The sequence below is a fragment of the Fringilla coelebs genome (genome assembly GCF_963513975.1).
Source record: "Fringilla coelebs genome assembly, chromosome: Z".
Classification (NCBI taxonomy): Eukaryota; Metazoa; Chordata; class Aves; order Passeriformes; family Fringillidae; genus Fringilla; species Fringilla coelebs.
This window is the reverse complement of record NC_140031.1, coordinates 20,744,380-20,767,983: the sequence shown is the minus strand read 5'-3', so window position 1 is coordinate 20,767,983 and position 23,604 is coordinate 20,744,380. Positions and strand designations below refer to the sequence as shown.

General features: G+C 37.6%; 1 protein-coding gene across 2 annotated transcripts in view; it reads right to left on the bottom strand.

The window, feature by feature from the left end:
* Positions 1 to 21,865, bottom strand: part of RNF180 (ring finger protein 180) — a gene marked incomplete at its 5' end in the record, with an annotated part of 69,982 nt that extends 48,117 nt beyond the window's left edge. The window contains 4 exons of one of the 2 annotated variants that reach the window (XM_084225315.1): positions 9,870 to 10,814; positions 14,395 to 14,490; positions 16,597 to 16,735; positions 21,663 to 21,865. In XM_084225315.1, the coding sequence (XP_084081441.1) occupies positions 9,870 to 10,814; positions 14,395 to 14,490; positions 16,597 to 16,698 (1,143 nt within the window). Of the gene's footprint in view, positions 1 to 9,869; positions 10,815 to 14,394; positions 14,491 to 16,596; positions 16,756 to 21,662 lie in introns of those variants that run through there. The other variant, XM_084225314.1, reaches the window with a different exon arrangement.
* Between the last annotated feature and the right edge of the window lie 1,739 nt (positions 21,866 to 23,604).

The window sequence follows — 23,604 nt, the reverse complement described above, 5'->3', positions numbered from 1 at the left end:
CCCAGATGTTAGGAATTTTTTCTTAAAAAAAATAAAATGTTTTTAAAAAATTGGAGAACCAAGTCCTACACTCAAATTTCCATACGCACCACCTTTAATTTACCTCAGTTCTATGCAGAGAGTTTAGTCTCTGAAAACTAATCAGAAATACAAAACCTACTCAAACTCTTAGTCACTGAGAATGAGTCAGTAACAATTCATAGAAACGAAGAACTAGGAGCACAAAATTTTGGGTTTTTTTGTAAAATTCTCTCCTTACTGTGTATTTGATGCTGTTTTTCTGGTTATACACAGTAGAAATCATAATATGAAAGCACTCTTGTATTATTGTTCCTACCATTGTTGAACTTTGATTTTCATCTGCCACAAAGCATCTTATGTAACTGCAATTTAGTGTGCTCTTCACTCTATGTAATAAGAATCCCTGCTGAAATTACGGGATTCACCTAACTGCACAATACTGCAACCTACCTCTGTGAACAGGTTATTGTCTTTCTCAGCTGAGAGACTGCAAATTTCATAAATTCTTATGATCTAAGTTGTCTGTAAGCTTCTAGAGAAACTAAAATAGCAGTTTCTAAACTTTACAGTTCATAAAACAAAAAAGTGTACAGCACTTCCATAGTTCTAGGCTGATCATCAGTATTTTTTTGGAATAGCAATCAATAGAGCCTTGGAACAACAGCAAAGATTCTGTGATTATCTATTGAAAAACACACTGGTTTTTGGTTGGTTTTGGTTTGGTTTTTTTTTCAGACAGCAATAAAATATGTAATTAATTTCAGTGGGTGTTTCTTTCTTTTGTTGTTTTCATTCAGCAAGATACAGTGCCTGTGAGGATGGATCAGGATCTTATTTGTGGCATGGGACATTACCCCAGCCATTGACGCTTTGGGTTGTAGCACTATGAGTATATTATTATTTAAGGCAGAGGTGGCTGCATTTGCAGACTTTCTGTGTCCCTCTTCAGAAAAACCACACATTACCAAGGATGTCAGACAAATATGTCAGTGAACACTATTGTATCTTAGCATTCTGAACACCAATGCTGGCCTGGCACAGCAAGTAGCAGATGATCCCCTCTGTCTTTTACAAGATGGGCACATAATGCATAACAGCCCCTGGAATTCCACTCTGCTGTGATCATTCCATATATCCTAAAAGCAGTTTATAGACAAGCAGCTTAATAACCTGTATTTCATTCAAATTAAGGAATAAATTCACAGCACAGCCAGCTATTTTGGCCTTCATTAGAGCTATGACAGTGCAGCTACACTATATTCTAGTCTCAATAATTGAGCTTCAAGATGATCATAAAATATATTAAAATACATACAGACAATCCTGATATACTGTTCCTATCCAGCAGCATCCTGAGCAATTTTCCCTCCTTCTCAACACAAGTGCTGCTTACAACTCATAACCAAATGCAAACAAAGGTTCCTCCTGCAAATTCACAAAACTATCTATTCCACTTGTTATTATTAACACCAAGCTGTGTAGAAGACATGTCAAAGAGCAGAAGAAGTCAGGTCAGAAAATACCCTTAAAAACTGTAATCACAAATAAAGGTATAAAAAGACTGCAGCTAAATGTACTTAGAACTCTAATATGTTGACATTTAAATGCTTGCAAATGAAGATTCAGGTGCACCTCAGAAAACAGCTGGTACATGCTCTTTTAGTCAGATACAACTTCCACAGACACCACAACTGCAATTTTACAAAGGTATGTCATGCACTTGGGCATGAATTCATCATTCCTAATACTTTCTTCTTAATCCAGTTATAATCAGTAACAGAATGAATATGTTAATAACAAAGGTCATGTAGCAGCAATAGTTACAACCAGAGCAAAAGCTAAGAGAAACTTTGGCTCAGCAGCAACCCACGCCTGAAATTTATTCCCTCCTTTATTCAGGAAGTTAAAAAATATGCTCCTTCATGTACCCACATAGACCTGTAATGCAGTATTGCTGCTGTAAGAACAACCACTAGCTCAGCACTGACCTTGAAAGGCATCAGGGCTGAGGCTAGCCACACTTGCTGTGGCTGACTCCCCTTGCCCTGCCTGCTGCTTAGCTTTACTTTGTTTAGCTGTGACAGCAATTTCTCTAATTGACCAGATGTCTGCAGTTAATTTTGTTTTACTTTTCTTATCTTTCTATGATACAACAACTAACAGCACGTATGTTTTTAGCCCCCCGGCAGCCAGCTGAGAGATCCATACGCAGTCTGAGAAAAAATCTTGTTATGAGCATCATCACAGAAAGAGTGAACAAAATCCAAGTACATAAATGCATAACTAGACACATGAAGGATTTACAATTTCAATAAAAACATGACTGTGAAAGAAAAAGAACTGTAAACTACTGTGTTCACTAACAAGAGACTTAGATAGATGAAGATATAACTTTGGTCACAAGCTAAACCTTGAAAGTCTAGCACTTTCACTACAAGACTCTCGCTTGCTGGAAGGTATCAATATGAACTTGAAAACTCAAAGCTGTGGGGCAAGATAACAGCACCTGACAGCGTGGATAAACAACACTATATCTCACCCACCTGTTTATCCAGAGTTTAGATTATCACTGGGAGCATGAAAAGCAAACTGACTTTTTCGAAACTGACTGCTAGCCATCTTTGTCAGAAAAAACACGGATGTTTTCAAAAAGATACAAAAGAACCAGTGAAGTGTCATTAAGAAATGAAACAAAACTGCCAGTATTTTTCCCTACAGATCAGGATCCCTTTCAAGAGGATGCTGCAGTTTTGAAGCTGACTGTAGAGCCTTCCTCTATGTAAAATGATTGTGAGAAAAAATGCAATGTATCTGGAGAAATTACAAATCATATTTTTCTGAGATCTTCCAGAAAACCAATACAAGCTTCCTCATTAGCAAACAATGTAAACATATAAGATGCACACAAAATGGAATTTATAAAAGAAGTACTTCATCTGCTTAGCTACAGCAACCATAGCAGGAATCATTACTAATATTGGCATCTCCTAGACTTAAGCAGCTATTATCACGCCCTAGCAATTTACATAATTAACACATGCTAACAATATAATCATATCCTAACAGAAGCCTAAAAATCCCCCATGAACACAGATGTGCACACACACATAAAAAATGCAAGCATCCCCTGCACAGGCATGAAGAGCATCCTTTGCAGAACAGACAGAGGAAGCCTGGGTCCCTCTGCTGTTAGCTAGCTAGTTCTGTCCTGCACCTACACCTCAGAACCTGCATTAATGCAAGCCTCTGGAGGAAGTGCAGGTCAGGACCGCTCCTATGTTTAATTTAATAACAGAGTGCATTCTGCTGCCACACAATGTTTATGGTTGCACTTTGCTTTTCTGCAAGACAGAAGAAAACCTTTGACAGGCAATTATCTTACAAAATAAAGCAGCCCTTGCATTTACAAAGAAATTCCAAAGTCTGAACAGGTTTGTTATATTAGACTGCTCTCCAGAAAAGCTTTAATTAAAGATAAAAGTGATATGCTCAGTGCTTTTGGGACATCTTTGAAAATATTTACCTCACATCAGGGTTTGGCTGCACTGAAGTAATTCTTAAAAGAGTACTTAAATTATATACTTCTCACTGCCATTTATTAAAACTCTTTCACTGCATCCAGCCAGAGGTTTACATTTTGTTCTTCATGAAGTTTTACTGACTGCTTAAACACGTAGGGTGTGTTAGAAATCATGGTTAAAAAGTACTACATATCGGATTTCTATTGGAAGTACCAGAGTGACAAAATCCACATTTTTACAAGGAGGATTTCTAGAACACCAAAAAAAAAAAAAAAAAAGACGAAAAGTAAAACTTGCAAAAAGAAAAAAGGATAGCAGATTGACATGAGAGGAAAGCAGCTGTGAAACGGAGCCCATGGCAGAGGACCATTGCGACACGTCAGGCTGTACAGAGGATGCGACTTTCTAGAATAACATTCTCCTAGGAAGAAACCTCAGCACTGGGAAACACAGCTTCACTAGCCCCATGCACACATTCTAAGAAGTAGCCACAGTCTAAGAAGCAGACCCATTTAAATATCCCATGCCATGATGGCAAACTCTCAGGATAAAATAATCAACCCAAACCAAAGTATCTTTTTCTGAAAGCTACTACTTAAAATCAATCACTTATTTTACACACTCATTTTGAAATGTTTGTATTTCATAAACTATGCTTACTGATGAGAACTAACATTTATAAACAGTATCTAATTTTCTATATAATATTGTAAGGGACTTAAAGATCAAAATTGCCTCAAACACTGTTAAGATCACCAAAGGACTTTGCTCATTCTGGCAAACCATACCACAAGGCAACTGCTCACTGGTTACCATCCTGTCCCCCTGCCACCCACCCTTGCCACTGTTGGATATGCCTTTGTGACTTCCTGGAAATTTAGACAGTAAGTTAAGTCACATGACAGGAACTGGAGATAAGATAAAGGTGGTAATATTGTCCAATTATCTCACACTAGGAAGAGGTAAACAAGCTGGGGGAGCACTGATAATGAACACAAAGCATCCACAAGGAAAGCCAACTCAGCAACTGTGCTGACAATTAGCTCTGACTGGGTTCGGCTCAGAAGGAAGAGGCCATGGCCCACTGACTCAAAAGAAGAGGAAAACTGAGCATGGGACTAATCAGCATTGGAAACAAGCAGATCATTTAACCAAGAGAATGGGAGAATTGTGTATCCAATGAGCATTGATTCCTTTGTTTGCTAAAATGTACAAATGGGGAGAAGTTTTGAGTGACCTTGGACCACCACTACTGAGAAGACCAAAAGTCGAATGATGTCTGGAACCATGGTTGGTGATACCTTTTTACCTAATCTGTCTCTCTCACTCTTTTTCACTCCCCTCCTCCCTTCTATTTCTTTCTATCTATCTCTACCTCCCATTTACTGTTAAATGAAATTAATTCTATTGCCTTCAGTATATGGTCTCATTTGCACTTTAATTTGGGCAGAGGCTTTTCTCAAATACTGGGATCTTAACATTATTTTGTTATAGTTGGCAGGATACTGTTCTCTGATCTGAATTGCCTTTGACAATAGTACAGTTCCCTCTAGGGGGGGTTGTGTGGTTCCTTCCCTAGGAACACTTGAAACTTTGCCACAGCTTTCCTCTGAGGAAGGTTATATGTTTTCTCCTGTGGGAACTTTTGAAAAAAATGGCTGTCCTTTTTTGGACAAACTTTTGAAAAAAATGGTAGTCAGTGCAAAAAAAGTATTTTTTTATCCTTCTTTGAAAAATGTGTTAGTTTCCCTTCTACATGACAGGCGGGTTTAAGCAAGAAAATTAAGCTATTTGTTCCTCATAATGAGCTATTGGTTATTCAAAAATATGAAAGTGAAATGATGGTATCCTTAGGAGATTTGGTGAAAGACTAGTACTTTCAGGTAAATAAGGAAAATTAAAAAATATTGCAGGTAGAGAAATTGCTAGCAGTCAAGCATGATGGTGCCCGAATGCTTCAGGCAGAGCTTTGGAATATGAATGAGAAGGAGGGAGAATCTTAGCGGAACAACTGCAGGATGTAGAACCTCTAACATTCTCTAAAACATGATCTTGTAACTCGACATTATTTTGTTCAGTGGAGGAGTTGGGAGACAGTGCATGAGTCTGTTCTGCTAAAGAGCAAAATGTAATGTTAACATTGATGTCTGATGACAAGGCAGGAGCATGTTGATGCTTAATTAAAATTGAAACCACAAATGACTGCCAGGATCAGCAAACAGCTACTGAAATGGTGCCTTATATATCTACTAAGATATCAAAGCATGGTCATATATCAGGCAAGACTGAAATCCATTAATATTAATTCATTGGGATACTGAAAATCTGGGTATATTTTCAGGATGGCAAAGAGGCAAAATCACTGGAGTAAACAGAGCCAATGTTATCTGCCAAACTGATAAGGTAAATTCATCTCTCCTGGATGAGAAACTGAAGTCTGCTAATCTTGACCCTAAAAGAAATCTGGGCTAAGCCATTAGCACTCCCAAATTCACAAATTCAACATTCCTCGAATTTTTACAAGAAGTCTTATTTCCTCCAGATGTGAAATAAATTGGAGGAATGTCCCATGAAAAGATGAGGAAACCAACAAGAGGAGTGCACCAAACACTTAATGAAACAGAAGTTAAAACTCTAAGGGGTAATCTGCCGGGAAGTTTGCGTTGCTTTCTTTTTCTAGTAGCGTTAGCATTCTCTGCCCAAACTGAAGATCAAAAGAACCAGCTCAGAATGGGTGAATCAATGGATTTACATGAGAAAGTTAGCAGAAGTCAGCTAAGAAGATACAATAATGACTTTTCCTTTAGGGCCTTTAACTTCCCTGGTAGACATAGGACCTCTGAATCAACACTGGGTGGAATTTCCATCTTCCTAATAATCTGTCTGTAGTAGGCTGAATTTTCACTTTTCTTGTTATAGGAACCTGCCAACATATGAGACCAAGCTGCATGAAACTTTTAATTGCCACCATAATCACTTGTAGTATCAGCTTATTAATGTTTGTGATTTGTTTGTGTTTTCATTGCAAGTGAACTTGTTGGGAGATCATATATTAGTCAAGCCATTTTATGTGTTGTTAGTTTGATTTTTTTGCCAAGTTTATTTTGTCTTTTACTGGGAAAAAATGGTGTGGAAAGAGCTTTTACTTTTGTCTCATAAATGTATGATTTTGTCTAAATCAAATTTAGCCTGGGAGTTGGCATAAGAATTTATGCATATTTGGAACCAGAAAAATATGTATCAACCAGTTCTGCCTCAGAAGGCTTTAGATTTAGGATGATTTGGCTACTTTTTTTAGAGATATTAATGAGTGAACTGAATAATCCTTACAAAACAAAAGAAAATGTTACATGGGAAATGGGTGACCATTTCCTTTCTAGACCAGAAGAACAAACAGCCATGGACCAAAAAAGGGGCATGGGTAAAATACAAAAAGGCTGTTTACCAGATCTTACACAATTTTACTTGTGACCAGTTTTGGAACCAATCATGAGACTTTTCAAATCAAATCAGAGACTTATATTCCCTGTTGAACATGTCTGATATACACTGACTTTCCTATTCCTACTGTGTGTCCTAACAGAGTATTTTAACTTTACCTAATTTATTTTATTTATGCTAATCAATATGTTTTCTACTTAGATCTAGTATATTCTGCACTACATGTGCTTCTCATTTGTGGGTGCAATTTACCCTGGCAGCAGCAATGAGGGCCATTTGCACACTGAAATAAAAATTAAAGAAAACAAAACCCAAAAAAGACCCCAACCAAACAGAAACCAACAAACAAAAAACCCCAAACCAGCCAATCAGCCAACCAACCTCCCTGAAACAACAAACAAGCAAGCAAGCAAGCAAACAAACAAACAAACAAACATCAACACTACCCCCCCTCCCCCCCAATTAAAAAGCAACCTGGCATAATATAACTAAATCTTAAAGTTTTATTCTAGAAGTTAATTTTCCATGGTTTATAGAATTACTCAGCTGGACAGGAACATTACCTATAAAATTCTGACAGCTACATGTGGATATGGTTGAAAGAGAACACTATTTAAAAACTTTGAAGTATGTAAGCACACCTTCTCAACACACCCATTCACACTTATTCCCAGTGTGCAATCGTGTAATCGACTGCACTAAGTGACCTGCAAATCTGCTTCAGAGTAGGCGAATTGACCCATCTTAATACATAATGTATGTATCTGTTGGGGATACTGGCCTATGGGATTTAAAAATCAAGACCCGCCTGTGTAATTTTATGACTAATGTTGGCCTACATCCAACAGACACAGTATTGCAGAATCCATCACATCCACTACCCATTAAACAACACTCAGATCCTTGCATATCACTGGCAGGGGCAGTGCCTAATCAGGATTGGGTTGATAATTGGAATTGGATTTGTATTTTTAATGATTTGCACAGCTAGCGTACATGGTAGGATTACATAAGTTATCGCTTCTGCTATTTCTGTATTTTCTTGTAGGGCCCCCAATCTCCATCACCCCCATGGACAACCCATGAACTGAGGAAAAGTCCCTGGAACACAGAGTTTGAGCCACAGGGTGGTGTAAGAAAAGTCAGCTCAGCAACTGTGTTGACAATTAGCTCTGACTGGGTTCGGCTCAGAAGGAAGAGGCCAGGGCCCACTGACTCAAAAGAAGAGGAAAACTGAGCATGGGACTAATCAGCATTGGTTTTTTACTTTTTTACCTTTTTACTTAATCTGTCTCTCTCACTCTTTTTCACTCCCCTGCTCTCTTCTATTTCTTCTATCTATCTCTGCCTCCCATTTACTGTTAAATGAAATTCATTCTATTACCTTCAGTATATGGTCTCATTTGCACCTTAATTTGTGTAGTCGCATCTCTCCAATAATCAGATCTCAACAAATATAACTAAAATAATGTTGGAATAGGTTAAGCATGTCTTAACAACAAAAAGGTCTGGAAGTATCTTTCTTCCTCAGCTATCAAAAATTCAGAAAATCTGTACAATGTCTTATTTTTGAAATTACATCTAGATTAAAGTGTCTGGAGACACTGTAGGTGACATGATGAAAATTAAGAATACACATTGTGCTTGTGCATCATCATTTCATTTACTAAAACAATGAGATCTGGAATTTTTAAAGCCATTTTAAGGATCTGGACAGCTAAGAATCTTTATAGGCTTATTAGAAAACAAGTATTCAATATTAAGACATCCAGATTCTTAGCTTTAGAGATGCATTTTACAAGAACAAGTTTTCAAAAGGTCTCAATAGCAGTTTAAGTCTCAAAGCAAATCTAAAAGCCTTCCTAAACAAGAAAGAATATATGCACACCACACTGAAAAGACATAATATTTCCCAGACCCATTACATTTTCAAGTTGATTCTCACATATAATTGAGATAGATAACCTCCAAGTATCTCTCTCAAATCTTGAATTCACAATAATAAATCTACCCAAAGGAGGAATAATTGCTTGTGTAGATACTACTTCTCTGATTAGTTATAAGTTTGTTCTTGCTTACCACACAGTTATTTTTTGCAGGTAATTTATGATGAGAAATTTTCTTTTAAAGGCATATTTATCATTAGTCATTCTACTAAATTTGAGAGCAAACCAAAACTGTGTTATTCATTTCATGACTGCTTTCCTTACCAGCCTTCCACCAAAATTTGTGACTGCCTATTGTCTTTAAATCTGTTCTGCTTTATATCGCTTAAAGAAGGAAACCATTACTGTACAGTTGATAAGAATATGTAACAGTTTGTGTAAGATTTGCTGACAAAATATTTACCTACTAAGGACTAATATTTTAAATAGCAGTAATCAACTCTTTACTCATAGAAAAATATTTTCTTATAATAAAAATAGTATCTTACAAGAAATAATAAAGGCATTTAAAACATTCTTAACTATAAAGTTAACTCAAAAAACCATTAGCTTAAAGTTAGAAAATTCTGACATGGTAGGGTTCCTCATTTAGAAGATTCAAATTTTTAGTTTTTCTTTAATCCCACGGATTAAATTTCACTGGTTTTTTTCCCACTTCAAATTGTTATTACATCACAAAACAATAAGAAGGCCAGTGAAAACCCATCATGTCTTGATATTGCACAGAAAGAAAACCTGATATGATGGAATTAGAAAAAAACTACATGTAGGAAGGTTCATACATCTTTGCTTGCCTGATACCTGTCTGCAGGTCAGGTAGGAACTGCAGACAGTTCCACATCAAGCCAGTATTAAAAGACAACATAAAAATACCAGAATTATTTCTAAAAGCAAGTCAAACTTTACCAAAAAAGTAGCATAAATAATTTTCAACACTTACTTGCTTCTGTAGACATTGCTCTCGCCTTCTTTGTTTTCTCCTCAGGCTTTTTGACTTGTTTCTTTCTTTCTTACTCAGCTTTTTGTAGAAAGAGATACTCGTAGGCTGCACAAGACCACCAGGTGTGATGTAGTGTTTGCCTTCTACAGCCCTTGTAGGCGAGGAAAGATTCATCACAAATGGTGACCCATCAGCAATGACACTCCCAGAAGATTGTCCAGTAACTTCAAAATCACACTCACGTTCAGTGTCTCTGTGTAGTAATGTGGTAACAGAAGTAACTTGAAATTGGTTTTGTAATGTGCCAGCCCCGGAACTATAGAGATCCTGAAAAGAACTACCATCTTTCCTACTGGACTCTAATTGCAAGCTCCCTGATACATGAGCAGGTGGATTTTTATTTTGGCCAGAGTAAAGTATTCCCATGCTGCAAGTTTCATGTAACACAGGTGACAAAACAAGTCTCTCTCTGATATTTACATCCAAGCTACGTGATCTGTGAAAAGGTTTTACAGTGCATGCATCTTTTATAGGATAGGAAGAAGGTAGATTTCTTTTTTGATTTAACACCTTTAAGGGAAGTTTTTTACTTTCTATCTCATATCTGGGAGCTCTTACTTCTAGACAAAGCGCTTCTGTTAATATTCCAGCACCATTATTACTTCCAGCTGTGTATGAAAGCCCTTGATTTATGATTTCCAAAGTTGCAGTTACCACTTCATGGCAGGTATCCTTGTTAAAACCAGACTGAATTTTGAGAAGCAAATGTTTCTCTGGTGATTTTGACAATTTAACAGAGAAAGGTGGCTGATCCTCAGTGCAAGTTTTGAAGAAATGTATATTTACTAACTGTCCACAGGAACATTCTTTGTTGCAAACAAAGTTAAAGCCCCCTAAGCAGGCCTCACAGAATGGACAGTGCAGTTTTCCAATTGTCCACTGCGCCTATTGACAATAAGAGAAAAAATGAAACACACAACATGTTCAATGAAAATAAATGAGCAAGAAATAATTACTGAAGTTATTTTCTCCTTTGGTAAGAGGATTTTCTTCTTGTTTTTCAAATAGAATAAAAGGCACTTCACAGCAGAAAGCAAATCCATCATAAATAATATTGTGGTCAAAGCCTGGCTTGCTGCAGGGATAACTAATTCTAAGAAAACTAAAACGCACATTGTAAAATGTACAAGCTTTGAAATATGTTTAAAATTTGTCCACAGATAGAATAATGCTGCAATACTAATGAAAACATTAGATCTTTAAAGCAGTGAAATCAATTTCCCAAGTTAATCTAGAATTGGCAAGCACAGCTTCTCAGCTGAGTGTTCTGAGCGCTGACACATTTCTTGCATACTAAGTATGGTGGAAGAAGATTTCTTATGAAAAGAATATAGCTTTTCACTTTGATTACCCCACAAAAGCTTAAAATGGTATTTGTATTTTGGTGTATGTAGCATTACAACATAATCTCTGTGCAGAAACCATGACAAATCCTTAAAACTCTCTATATAAGGAGACAGTTATTTTCATTATTTATAATTCTATGAATTTCTTTTCAACTCTGAATGCACTTTTTCAAAAGGAAATACATACCAAAGACCTATAAATGTCTACACATTAGTACAACTATGTGTTCTCCTATATATCTAAACAACTATTAGTATTTTCAGCAATTATATTCATCAGTCAGCAGTACTGTTGAGGACTAAAGTTATTGCAAGTGTTTGTAGGATCAAAGCCCAGATGAGAAACAACATTATCAACTCCAGTCACACTTAACTCACTTGAGTGTCTAAAAAAACATGAATACAGAAGCTGCCCAACATTTCTAGTTTAAACATTGCTTTCAGTTGCAAAAGTCCTTCAAGGTGATTTGGATAGCTATGTCCGTAACTGATGTTTGTCCTTTGTCAGAAAGACCAATTTAGCAGTTTCAGAAAAAAATCCAGCAACTTGTGTGGAAAAAAGGGTTAGTTCTGGAAACACTTATTTGAGAAACTTACTCCTGCCTTGTGGTTAAAACCTCAAAATTACACAAAATATCAAAGATGTGTCTTTCATTGCACCTATGAGAATCTATTTAAATCCAGACAGTCTTTTTTTGACTTGGAAAAAAAAAGAATAGTTTCTATATAATTGCAGGCTTTCAAATTCTTGAGGATTCTGTAAACATGCACAATCACTCTCAGTTTATAAGACTGACCAATGTGTACACAGGCCCAAAGAAAAATTGAGCTTGTTCAGAGATTTACTCTTAAGTCTCCCCTAGTCCATTTCCCAGATAGCAGGGGCTAGACACTAAAATTAAGAGAAAAGCACTTTCTTGTGACTTCATTGGGTCTCTCTGGGATGGAATAGTATCCAATCTTCAAATCGAGAGGTGGAGTGATTCACAAAAATTAAGAAGACTAGAAGCCTGGAAAAAATGGACATGCAAGACACAGGAGGAAAAAGGACATTTCCATGCGCCATGTGCACAGAGACTGGGAGATGAGGTGTAGTACCAAGGAGCCTGGGACTGATTTAGCATGAATTTGGCAATGGAGTGTGGAAGCACTGACTCAGTAAAAGAAGTAACAGCCTACTAGTGGAGGAGGTGGTAGGGGGAAAATCAGCAAGATCTGAAAGGGAGCTGAGGTTACACGGATTTAGTGATGGACTGCATAAAGAGGAAAAAATGGAAATGGTTAGAAAAAAAAAACAAACCAAGTGATAAATGATGGGTAACAGAAAATCCAGGTCAATAAAGGTCACTAGCAGCACTAGCTACATATTTGTAACTATTGAAGATTAACTATACTAATATGAAATCCAAGGAGATTGGTTAAGAACAGGGACAGATGGCAAAAAAGAACCGGCTGGGAAGCAGTGGGTTTTTACAGCCTGCAAATAGATTTTGAGCTTATGCAAAATGATTTAGCCTTTGATTCAGGAGTCATACAGGAGAAAATAACACATGATCACAAAATTATTCAGAGCTCAGGAGGATCTGGAGATAAGTCAGAATTGTTTAACAGCCTGCACCCCCCGCACTTACCCATAAAAACACAGGATCTTGCCAGAGGAGACAAAGTGAAAGAGGCAAGAGTTCCAAGGATATTAAGTGACACAATGAACACAAAGATGTCAAAGGTGTACACAGAGAATTGCATTGTCTGCCTTTTTCACCAGATGAGAATTGCTCCTCTGCAGCCTCAAGCAATTGTGTCAAGCATTCTATGGGTTTTGTATTTCCTTGATCCCCAGTTTGACCCTCCAGGTTTTCAAATGCAAACGCTAAAGGTGCAAAATAATAATTTAAAAGCTAAAATTGAAAAGAATAACACTACTATCAATATTGAATTCAATTATACTGAAATAATTTAGAGGCAAAAAAACTGTAAAAAATTGCCTTCTTATTATTAAAGATTCATGGTTAGGTGATATTGAAAAGTGACTCATACTATAACTCATAAGCTGCAATTTTTAAACACACCTCCAAGATTAGTGTTTCTGAACATAACTATTCTGTTATATTCATTGAAGTAGAAGAGATCACTAATTTTAAAAAGTTTAATTAATGTTTAACAGAAAAATCCCACATACAGCAATACAAATAAGGAAGATGAAGGTTTTCAACATTTCTGTATGCTTAGTTCTACAGTCATAACAATTTTTTTTTCCTTTGTGCATCATTTTCAGTATGGGTTTGCTTAGGGCAGAAATTGCTTAAAATACAGCAAAATTTTACAGTGAAGTCTAAGGAATGCAAATAAAATTTACTTATCAAAATCAAAGATTCATATAAGAAAATCAGTGAGGCAAAAAACACTGTTTATTAGTATCTAAGCCACAACATTAACTTCTACATCTAAAACAACTTAGAGAAAATACCAACTGAAGCAGTCAGTACAACAGGAAATTTACGAGATGGTTTGTAAGTTACAAATGGGCAGTTAAAACTCAAAAGCAGTGACACTGGCTTGTCATCACACCTTTGAATTTGCAGAAAAGTATCTACTCTATATTCATATGACATAAGAGCACATTAAGTATAAAAGAATTAAGTATAAAACACATCATATTCCAAAAACTGATCTCTTAACAAATCTGCAGTCCACTTTTATGGGGAAACATGCTTTCTGTTGTCAACCTATACATTAGTACTGCAAGATATGATGATCAAAATAAAGCAAACACCAAAGCCAAGGTAATAAATATAATATTAAGCATTTACAAAAATGCAGAGATGCCCATGACAGTTATCTGGGCAGCCATAAACACATTCATCTGTTAAAGAGCAGGAAATCGAATTTATCACTTGTAGCACTCCTGCATATATTAGAAACAAAACAAAATTAAACAACATTTAAGAGAGGGAAAAAACATCTGTAAATGGTAATGATAGAAGTTCCTGATAAGAATTCCCTCAGTTATAAGGTCTCTGTAGCATACATGGACCTTGCCAGAACAGTGTCCTTGAAGTTTGTCCCCTTTAATTATTTTACATACTGAATAATGAAGATGCAAAAAAAAAAAAATCTACCTTTTCAATGACACATTTCACCCACTCTGGAATGGCTTCTAGGCTCACATGCCATACATTGCAAGAATTCTGAGCAGTAGCTGAAGGTTGTGATATCTGTTAATAAAACAATTGCATCATTACTCAAAATTTATGTAGGCTTTTTTTTTTAATATAGCCAGAAGTCAGTTCTGAAAAAACAGTAAACAATAACAAATAATAAATCTCAATTATGATGCGCTTCTTTAAGCTAAAAATCAGGTAGATATTGTCAGTAATTTTCTATTTCTGAATCTAAGAATATTGGGCAAATTCCTGTGGAAATGTAAGGGTCTGGAGGTGGTTTTGTTTTGTTTAAAAGAACAGAAAGTATGCAGTTGCAGGCCTTTCAAGAATATCTGGAAATTGATTTTAGAATCACTGTCAGCTGGCATAATTTTTCAGTAAAGACAGGAAAATATAGGTTAGAGTTTACATGAAGACTGTGATGCACAAATGCATTCTAATTCTTTTTAGAATAACTAATAGAGTAACCAGGTAATCTTAGCAACTTTAGAGTTTTTACAGCAATAATGTGACCAACTGAAGAGAAAAAAAAATCTAAAAATCTGTAGCATTTCACTAATTGATACTAAAATAAAAGCAATTACCTAACTAAATTAGTGTTACAGGGATGGCTAAAATTATAACGAAAGTCTGGTGAGAAAGTCCTAAAATCAGCTGTTAAAATTTATGAATAAGCAAAGTTGTTGACACCCATGTTATTAAAGTAATTAAAATAAAAATTTCATTCTGCTGAAAATTAGAAGTGAGGCTATAGACAGAAGACAGAAGCTTTTAAAAATTCTTCAAGTATTGACAGAAGACAGATAGATCCATTTATCATGTGTATTCTGGCTTTTTGTCCTATCTGTGAAGACCACTTGCACTTAAACATGCTTTTAATTATTAGTTTTTACACTGTGTTTTTAACCTCAACATTTGTTTCATAATTTGTTCCACATTTTTTTTCATTAATTATTCAGCTATGTCTTTGTCTGAAGGTCTAAAATTCATCTGTGAAAACATGCTGAAAACATTATTCTTCTCATCATAGTACTGTCTTTCCCTCCCAACCTCTTTGGATACAGCATTAAATTACACTTTTTTATTTGCCATCTACATAAATGGAGAATAAACTATCTCAGCCGTGTGCAATGATGGGTGGATCTCCGCTCACAACTAAAAGCTCTACCATGGGGAGCTTGGACAAAGATGTCTTTTTCTTTTCACTACATTTTTTTCCACAGAAGGAGTTGGAATTTCCACATTCCACCCTAAAAATCACTTCAAACCATGCACAAAAAAACCATCAAATATAAAGTGTGAAAATTATTCCAGAACTGTAAGCAGAGTGATTAAAATAGGGTTTATTGATAATACTATCATGATCTTAAAAACTAACTTTGTTTCTACATCTATTGGCTGTACCCCTCTCTAGTGTGCAAAAGAATGTTATTGCATTACTAACACATAAATAAAAAACATCACCACCTTCTCTTCTATTTGCTTTTTAACTTTGATTCAAGAGGCTGTAAGCCTTTTTGGCACATTTGGAAAGACCCTAGCTCTTTATGATTAGTAGCTGTCATTATAAAACAGTGGGAAATACTCTGTCATGGTTTTATTCTGTGTAATTATCCTTCTGTTTATTTTAATAAACACCATATAAATTACTGAGCAGGGATAACCCTGCTCAGGGCAGCCTTATCTTCTGAGCTATTTTTGTGCAAGTCTATGGCCCAAATTTAAAAAATGAAGACCAAAATTTTCTGATGTAAGGATATTTTACACACAGATAACTACCACAGTGGAAATTAGAACCAGTCTTTAAAATACACCTTATACACAAAGAGTTGTCCATTAAGAGATATTAAAACAAAACAAGTCTGCTTTAAAACCATCAAAACCAAACCCCATTTTTATATTAGAAATGGCAGTGCTCTATATAGGCTAGTACCCAAGTGTCCATGAACACCAGTCAGCATGTGGCAGACCATGAAGGGGATCACTGCCTACTTGGCTTCACTAAAATTACTTCCTCCACTACTCTCTACAGAACCGTCTCTACTTAACTACATCCAAGAGACTAATTACAAAGTGAGGCTAAGTCTAATACTTCTCCATTTAAAATAAACAGCACCAGAAGAACTTACAAACTCCCACAGAAGAAGCTATACTTACTTTGGATGTTTTTTTCCCATTACATTTTGCAAGAAAAACAGAATTTGCTATGTATTTCCTACATCTCCAGCAACACAAAACACCAGCTTCTTGGTTGTTCATTATGTCAGCCTGGGATTTTGCAGCTCTGTATGTTGACCTGTAAAGACCACAAAGCATACAGTTTGGTCACCTGTTGAAACACCACTTTTCTCCTGAGACCTTGAAATCCATACATATTCTCACCACTGTAGAGGAGACTAATACTTTACTTACAAACATACTCTGATCTTGTATAGCATGCCATCTAGATGTTTTAAATAGTAATGTGAAACAGCTGGTTTTATTTCTAGGTTGCAGAAAGAAATAGAAAGCAGCAACAACAAGACAACTAAAACCAAAATGAAATAAAACAAAACTGACCAATCAACCAAACAAAAGGCTTGTCCAATATTTGGAGAAAGATAAGAGAACTCCAGTTTTCTGGAATATGTCCATAGCAATAAGCCATTGCTACCCTAAGCAATAAATAAACATACACACATATAATGCCACATAACAATAATGAATGTCAACTTAACACCATAGATGACAGATTCTTTTCTCAACATGCCCCTGGGGGCTTGCTCCCTTAAATAATTTTCTGTGCAAGGATGAGCACTACTGGTGCAACCATTTTTCAAGGACCTGTATTAACGTCTTTGTGAAACAGGACCTACATTAAGACACGAAAAGGACAAGACAAATATTCTATTTTTCTCTTTTTGTGTCTTTCTGCATCCTGATTGTCTCTCTGGTCTTCTCTAGCTTCTTCCCTTTTTGTCATGTTTTCTCCAAATATCCTCCAAATTTTCTTTCAAACTACTTATGTTTTTACCCTCTTGTGCTAGCTAAATCAAAAAAAAAAAAAAAGATAAAATCTTTTTCATCTACGTGTCAAACTCAAGCCCTATACTAGAGTTAGGCCTACTCAGAGTGCTAAAGTGCACAGCACTCATTGATGGGCATGCTGGACTATAAAACTAAAAATCAGTGTAAAAAGTTTCAGAGTCCAAACATCTAATTTTGCAACTATTTTAACTTTTTTTTTTTTTTTATTTTTCACTAACTAAAGAAACTTTGAGGTCTTCAGTAAAGGCTGTCTGAAGAGCAGTTTGCCTTGTTGAACCATACAGACTTTTGCATTTTCCCCATTTCTACCTTTCTTTTTCTGCCTTGTTTTCTGATTTAATCAAAGACAATGAAACACACAGAGAGGTTACTTATTATTTTTTATTTATATCTGAGGTCTTCATTCATCACATTTTTTACTTTTCTACATAAGTAAAGGTCTGAAGTGTAGTCTGACAAGGACAAGCAGAAACATGTATACATACAGAAGACTCTGAGCTCAAGTATACATGCAGTTTTTTAACAATCAGATCCCACTCTCAGCTTAAGAAGTGAAATTAAGGCAAACATTAAATATTTCCTTGCAATATCACAATTAAAATGAATTTTTATTAAGGGTCCATAAATGAATCTTAAGAAAGACAAGCAAAGGATCATGCAAGAGACAATGACACAAAAGCTAAAAACTTATACTAGTAACCTGTCTTGTTCCTGACAAAAATAGAATGGTTGAAACACTTTGACGTAAGCAGAACCTCAGTTTTTACTAACCTACCTTTGTCAGTGCTGCTACTTTCTGTATCAGACACATTTCAGAATGTAACATTTCAAATAACGAACCTGTCTATGAATATTTTTTTAAAAAGTAAATTCATTCTCTGAAATTTTTTAGAAGTACTTTGTACCCCTTTGCTGTTATAACACTAGGCACCACAGGGTATTGAGAGAATGATTATCATATCAGTTATGAATTTCTTTATATCACTCAAACACTTTAAAGCTGTTATAATGAATTATTCTTCACAAATTCATACCACACTTCTAGAATGAATATAATTTTACAATAATTCAGTGTAAGCCTCAAATCTAAGATCAACCAGGATGGACTGAAAGATATTTTGCATACAGCTAGCTCAGACATTCTCTTTAGGTACTGCCATATCCTTATCTACTCAAATACCTTCTTGATATGAGGTGATACATACCTTGCATCACTTTTTATGCTGCATTTTTTTATCCAAATGACATATTTAAGTCTCTATATACATTCTGTTATCCTTAGAGGATGTCTTGTTATCTCTTGAACAGCTGCTTCATTTGAAGCTGATGACTGGAGCAGGGCAAAAAACATTTGAGGACAGACCTCTCAACAATCAGATAAAAGACTGATGAATAAATGCACCTGCTATATTTAAAAGACAAGGTTCAAGTCATGCAAACAAAGGCTCTCTAAGGATCACTGGCATTTGAGCTGATGTAAACATCCTCCTCATCTATATAACATCTTCCAAGCTTTATTGCAAAATAAAAGGTCTTTTATTTATTTATTTTGTTTAGTTAGTTACACACCCTTTGAGAGGTTCTTCTTAGTTCAGCAGATACCTTTTATTTAAAATTGCACTTACATAAGAGAAATGAGTGCACAGTACATGTGTAATAAACACATAGCATAGTTGTATTTTGCCGTGTTTTGTGTAACCAAGAGTGCTGATAGTGAACTACATGGAAAAAAATCCAACTCAAGTGGGTACTTTTTAAAATATTTTGGTACAACAGGCTGAAGTGTTCTTCTGGCCTAGGTGTATTTAAAAAGTAAGTAAGTGTATTAAATTCTGCATGTGTGTGTCTTTTGTCGTCCTCACAAAGGACAGAAGAAACTCTTCAGATGCATGTTAACGCATTGCAGAGGTTTATACACACATCATGCTTCTCATTTATCACATTAGCATGCCCTTTTATTTTGTTTTGCACATAGATTCAAATAAATGCATATGAACACAGGATTTTGAAGGTTTTCTATTTTGTTAAATGCAGTTTAACCTTAGTGTCTTGCTCTCCTTCAGCAAAAAGCGCCTACATAAAGATAAAAAGTTTTTCATTTGGAACTCCAAAAATAGTGTCAGGCCCTGAGTGGGCCTTTTTATCTCAGTACTAGGTCACGCGTGTCCTGGCTCTACTGGTTGCTTTGTGTGAGCTCATGCTTGTCTCCCAAGTAGCTTGCAGACATATCAGAGTGTTTAAATGCCTATATTCTTCCATGGCTATTGTCTAATGACCTCCAAACTCTTTTTTATTATTTAGTCCCAGTAAAACCAATAGCAGAGTCCTAAGACTTCCTTTCCAAGTCAGTCTCAGATCCCTTTCTTGGAACTCATTGCTCTAATCTTCTCTTAGAGATCTTTGATAAAGATTTTACAGCCTTCCCAAACTACTTCATTGTCTTCTTATCTTTTAACTTTTTCCCTAATACTTAAATGGAATTTTCTTCTAATTTCCCCTATTTGCTGTGAATACAGAGAACAAAATTGCTCCTTTTCTTTTGCACAGAACATTTTAAAATTTTAAACACTTATTAGATATTAGCTTCAATCTTGTATTTGAACTTAAGAAATCTTTCTCTTTTTCCTCAGAGAAAATGCTTTCTAGAGCTCCAACTGCCACTGCTATTTTGTGAACTTCTTCAAATGGGTCAGCTATTCTTGCTGAATGCAAGTTCTGGACACAGAACCCATTGAAGTTTTACCAGCTGAGAAGACTAGACAAACTACAAAAATTATCTAAGTCATCTAAATTTCTTTAGAAGTCCAAATTGTAGAATATATTATATTTTGGTCATTCTGTCTGCAAAAAGATTGCTAAACAACACGAAGTAGGACTCCTATTAAAAATTCTCATATATTCACAGTGAAAAACTAAACACAATTCCCTAAATTTCTGTTGAAATGCAGTCCAGAATTTCAACTAACTTGCCCTTCATTCACAAACACATAAAAATGAGAAAATAAGTGTAGCGGTTATCAATGCCTTTTCTTCAAAAATCACCTATGACCCCTTCAGAACATTGCAGCCATGAAAATTAAAATAATAATTAGATCACAGTAAAAAATGAGGGCACTGAAACTTCAGCAACAGTTATTGACAGTCTTAAAAAAAATTAGATGAGCGGCATCTTTGTAGGAGGATGATAGAGAAAAGCTAAATGAGCTGTCCTAGCCAACAAGAGTCCATACCTTAAGTTCCTGTTCCCAGAAAAAGAGGAACTGATAACTTTACCAGACAGAGAGACAACCATGGAAGACATTAGGGCATGCTTTAAAAACCTCCTGCTACTTTCTGATCTCCAAAGTATTTCTGATTAAAGAAACGCTTTTAAAAACCTACTTCAACAATGTTTCCCAATAAAATAGCACTTAAGATGGGGAGACAGAAGAGAAAATTTAAAGAACTGTCTCCAGGCTGCCAAACAAGAGAAGCAGAAAGATGCATCATCTCCTTCTGCGCATCTCCTTCTCGGCTACGAACTCTTCTACCAGTTCAGCCGCTGTGTGATCAGCTTCCTTATGATGGAAGTTAATGTCAGAGGGTGGCGAGTGAGATACTTTTGTACCAAGACTAACCCTTGTAATAAACGAAGTTAAAAAAAAAAAAAGTTACTTGCAACAAATTTCTTGACTTGCTAAAACCCCTGCTGCATACTGCCTAAGTCAACAGGTTGTCCAGGCACAGCTAGGGTATGGAGTGTGTAAATGGCTTTGACGGGGAACAGACTGGGCGGGTCACTAGAAGACCACGGATCGGCGTGTAATCTTGTTTTCCCAAGAGATCCAAGCTCAGACCTGCCTGTTTCACGCTCTTACACATACTGGCACTAGCTGTTGCACGAAGTAAAGACCGAAACAAGCAGCAATAGGCTGCCGCTGTCCCAGCACTGCCACAGCCGCTGCACCCGGACACCCCCGCGCCCGCCCAGGCCCGACCGGCCCCGCCGAGTTAACGCCGGGCAGGAAGGCAGGGGGCTGCCTCTCAGGCGGGCGCCGGGCTCACCTGGGGACGGACAGCCCGGCCGCTCCCCGCCTGCGGGCGGGTGTCCGCACCGCCGCGCTCACCCCGCGGCCCCCCGCGCCCCCGGCCCGGGCCCGCCTTGGCCCCACGGGCGGCTGCGGCGCCTCCCGCCGCCCCGGCCCCGCTCAGCTCACCGGGCCGCGCCGTGCGAGGCTGCGAGGAAGAGGCGACGGCACTGGAGCGACCGGGCGGGCGGGGAAGGGGCTGCGCAGCAGCAGCTGCTCCCGCGAACGGGAAGAGACGGGAGACAAACGGCGGCGGAAAGCGCTCCGCCAGCGCGGCCCCTGCCCTCGGGAGGCACACGGCGGCAACCGGGCCGCCCAGGAGGCTGCTACGGCCGGCGGGGAACGCTCGGCGGCGGCGGGGCCAGCTCTACTATCGCGGGGATGAGGGCAGTGCCCGCGCCAGCCTGCGCCGCGCCGAGCCCTGAGGCTGGCACGTCCTCTCGTCTCCTGACTGGCAGAGATGGAGCGGGGTGGGGTCAGCGCCGGCGGCAAGCCGTGACCGGGGAGAAGAGAGGCGGAGAGAATTAAGGTTAAGGCAATGAACGGTAACTTTTCAATGGGCACTGGGAAAGAAACTGCCTTCCCTCAGGCCCGAGGAATCAACCCAATCCCAGAGATCGTAATCTCATAGAGCGAGGCCAGGGACATGGCAGGGACGGGCGAGCGCCCGCCGGCCGTGATCTGCTAGGCTGGGTGTCCTCATGAGCCCGCGACTGTCCTAATGTACAGCAAGAGAAAGGAGGAAGCATTCAATGAAATGGGGCGAGGGAATGATGAACACTTATGAATCGGTGTAGGAAATTGCTGCACATCAGGCGGGGCTCCATGGAAGGAAGGGCGGCACCCCAGGCTGGTGAGCGTGTGTGCCGCGGCAGCCAAGAGAAACGAGCTGGGCGCGTCCATGCCTGCCGCGTCTTTTGCACCTCAGTGGGGATTTGGTCTTTTGCGGTGACACTGTGGGATTACCGGGAGCTGATACGTGCTGACGATATGCTCGTGATGCTGATGGCAATCTTCAAACACGAGAATGGAACAATTTAAAAGACATTGTGAGAGTAAGAGAGGCTGGAAGAATGCTAATGAAAATTAAATTAGTGTCCCTTCACTTTGCCTGTGGAGGTGATTTGGAAAACGGAAACCTTCATTTCAGGCTTTCTCCTATATTTATGATATATAATTTCTGTGATATTTCTTGTATTTCAATATACAATCCCTGCAGGTAAAGACAAGATTATATTATCAGGTAGTTGTAATATCTGGGCTCTCATGGAGACCAAAGTGCGCTGTAAATGTTATGAAGTGCACAAAGATTACAACGTGAGATGTTGTTGTAATTGCTACTTTTTCTTTCTTAGTGTAGACCCAGTAAAGAACATCGCAGGTAGGATGCTCCCAATAATTAAATTCTGTTCTACTCTGCCACGTGCAGTACAGTAACTGTATGTGGAAGAAATGGACTATTATTTTCAAATAATTTAAAGTGTGCTACAGTATGCTCAAATTTAGACTAAAATGACTGTTAGAAAAAGAAATATTTATCAGTCATAAAGAATTGCAGCTTATAAGACAAGTTTTAGCAAACTTAATTGATAAAGCTAATGATGAACGGAAGAAATAAAATATAGATTAAAATAATGAGATCAAGACATTTCAGGCCTCAACTTCTGACACAAAATAATGTTGAAAATATTAGGAGAGAGATATTTTCATTTTTTTTTTCATCTCACTTGCTTCAGTTTAAGTAGGATATAGGGTTGGACTACTTAAAATTAATGGAATTCCGCAGATGGAATAGTCACGAAGGTGGCTCTGGGGTTAAGAGATGAAAAGGACTGTATGGCTCACATCATAGCAACAGCAAATGGAATGAGGAAAAATGAAATTTTGCTGCTGGCTAAAAGACTGTATTCAGAGCCATTCAGCTGTACTGTGGGGTTAACTGTATTGATTGTCTTATAGATAGCGTTTGTCTATCACAGGGCAGCTGGACTGTGGAATACTAGAGAAGATGAATTGTGCTGTGGCTTTAGGACTCTTGACAGGCTGACACAGCGGTTAATTCCACGGCAGG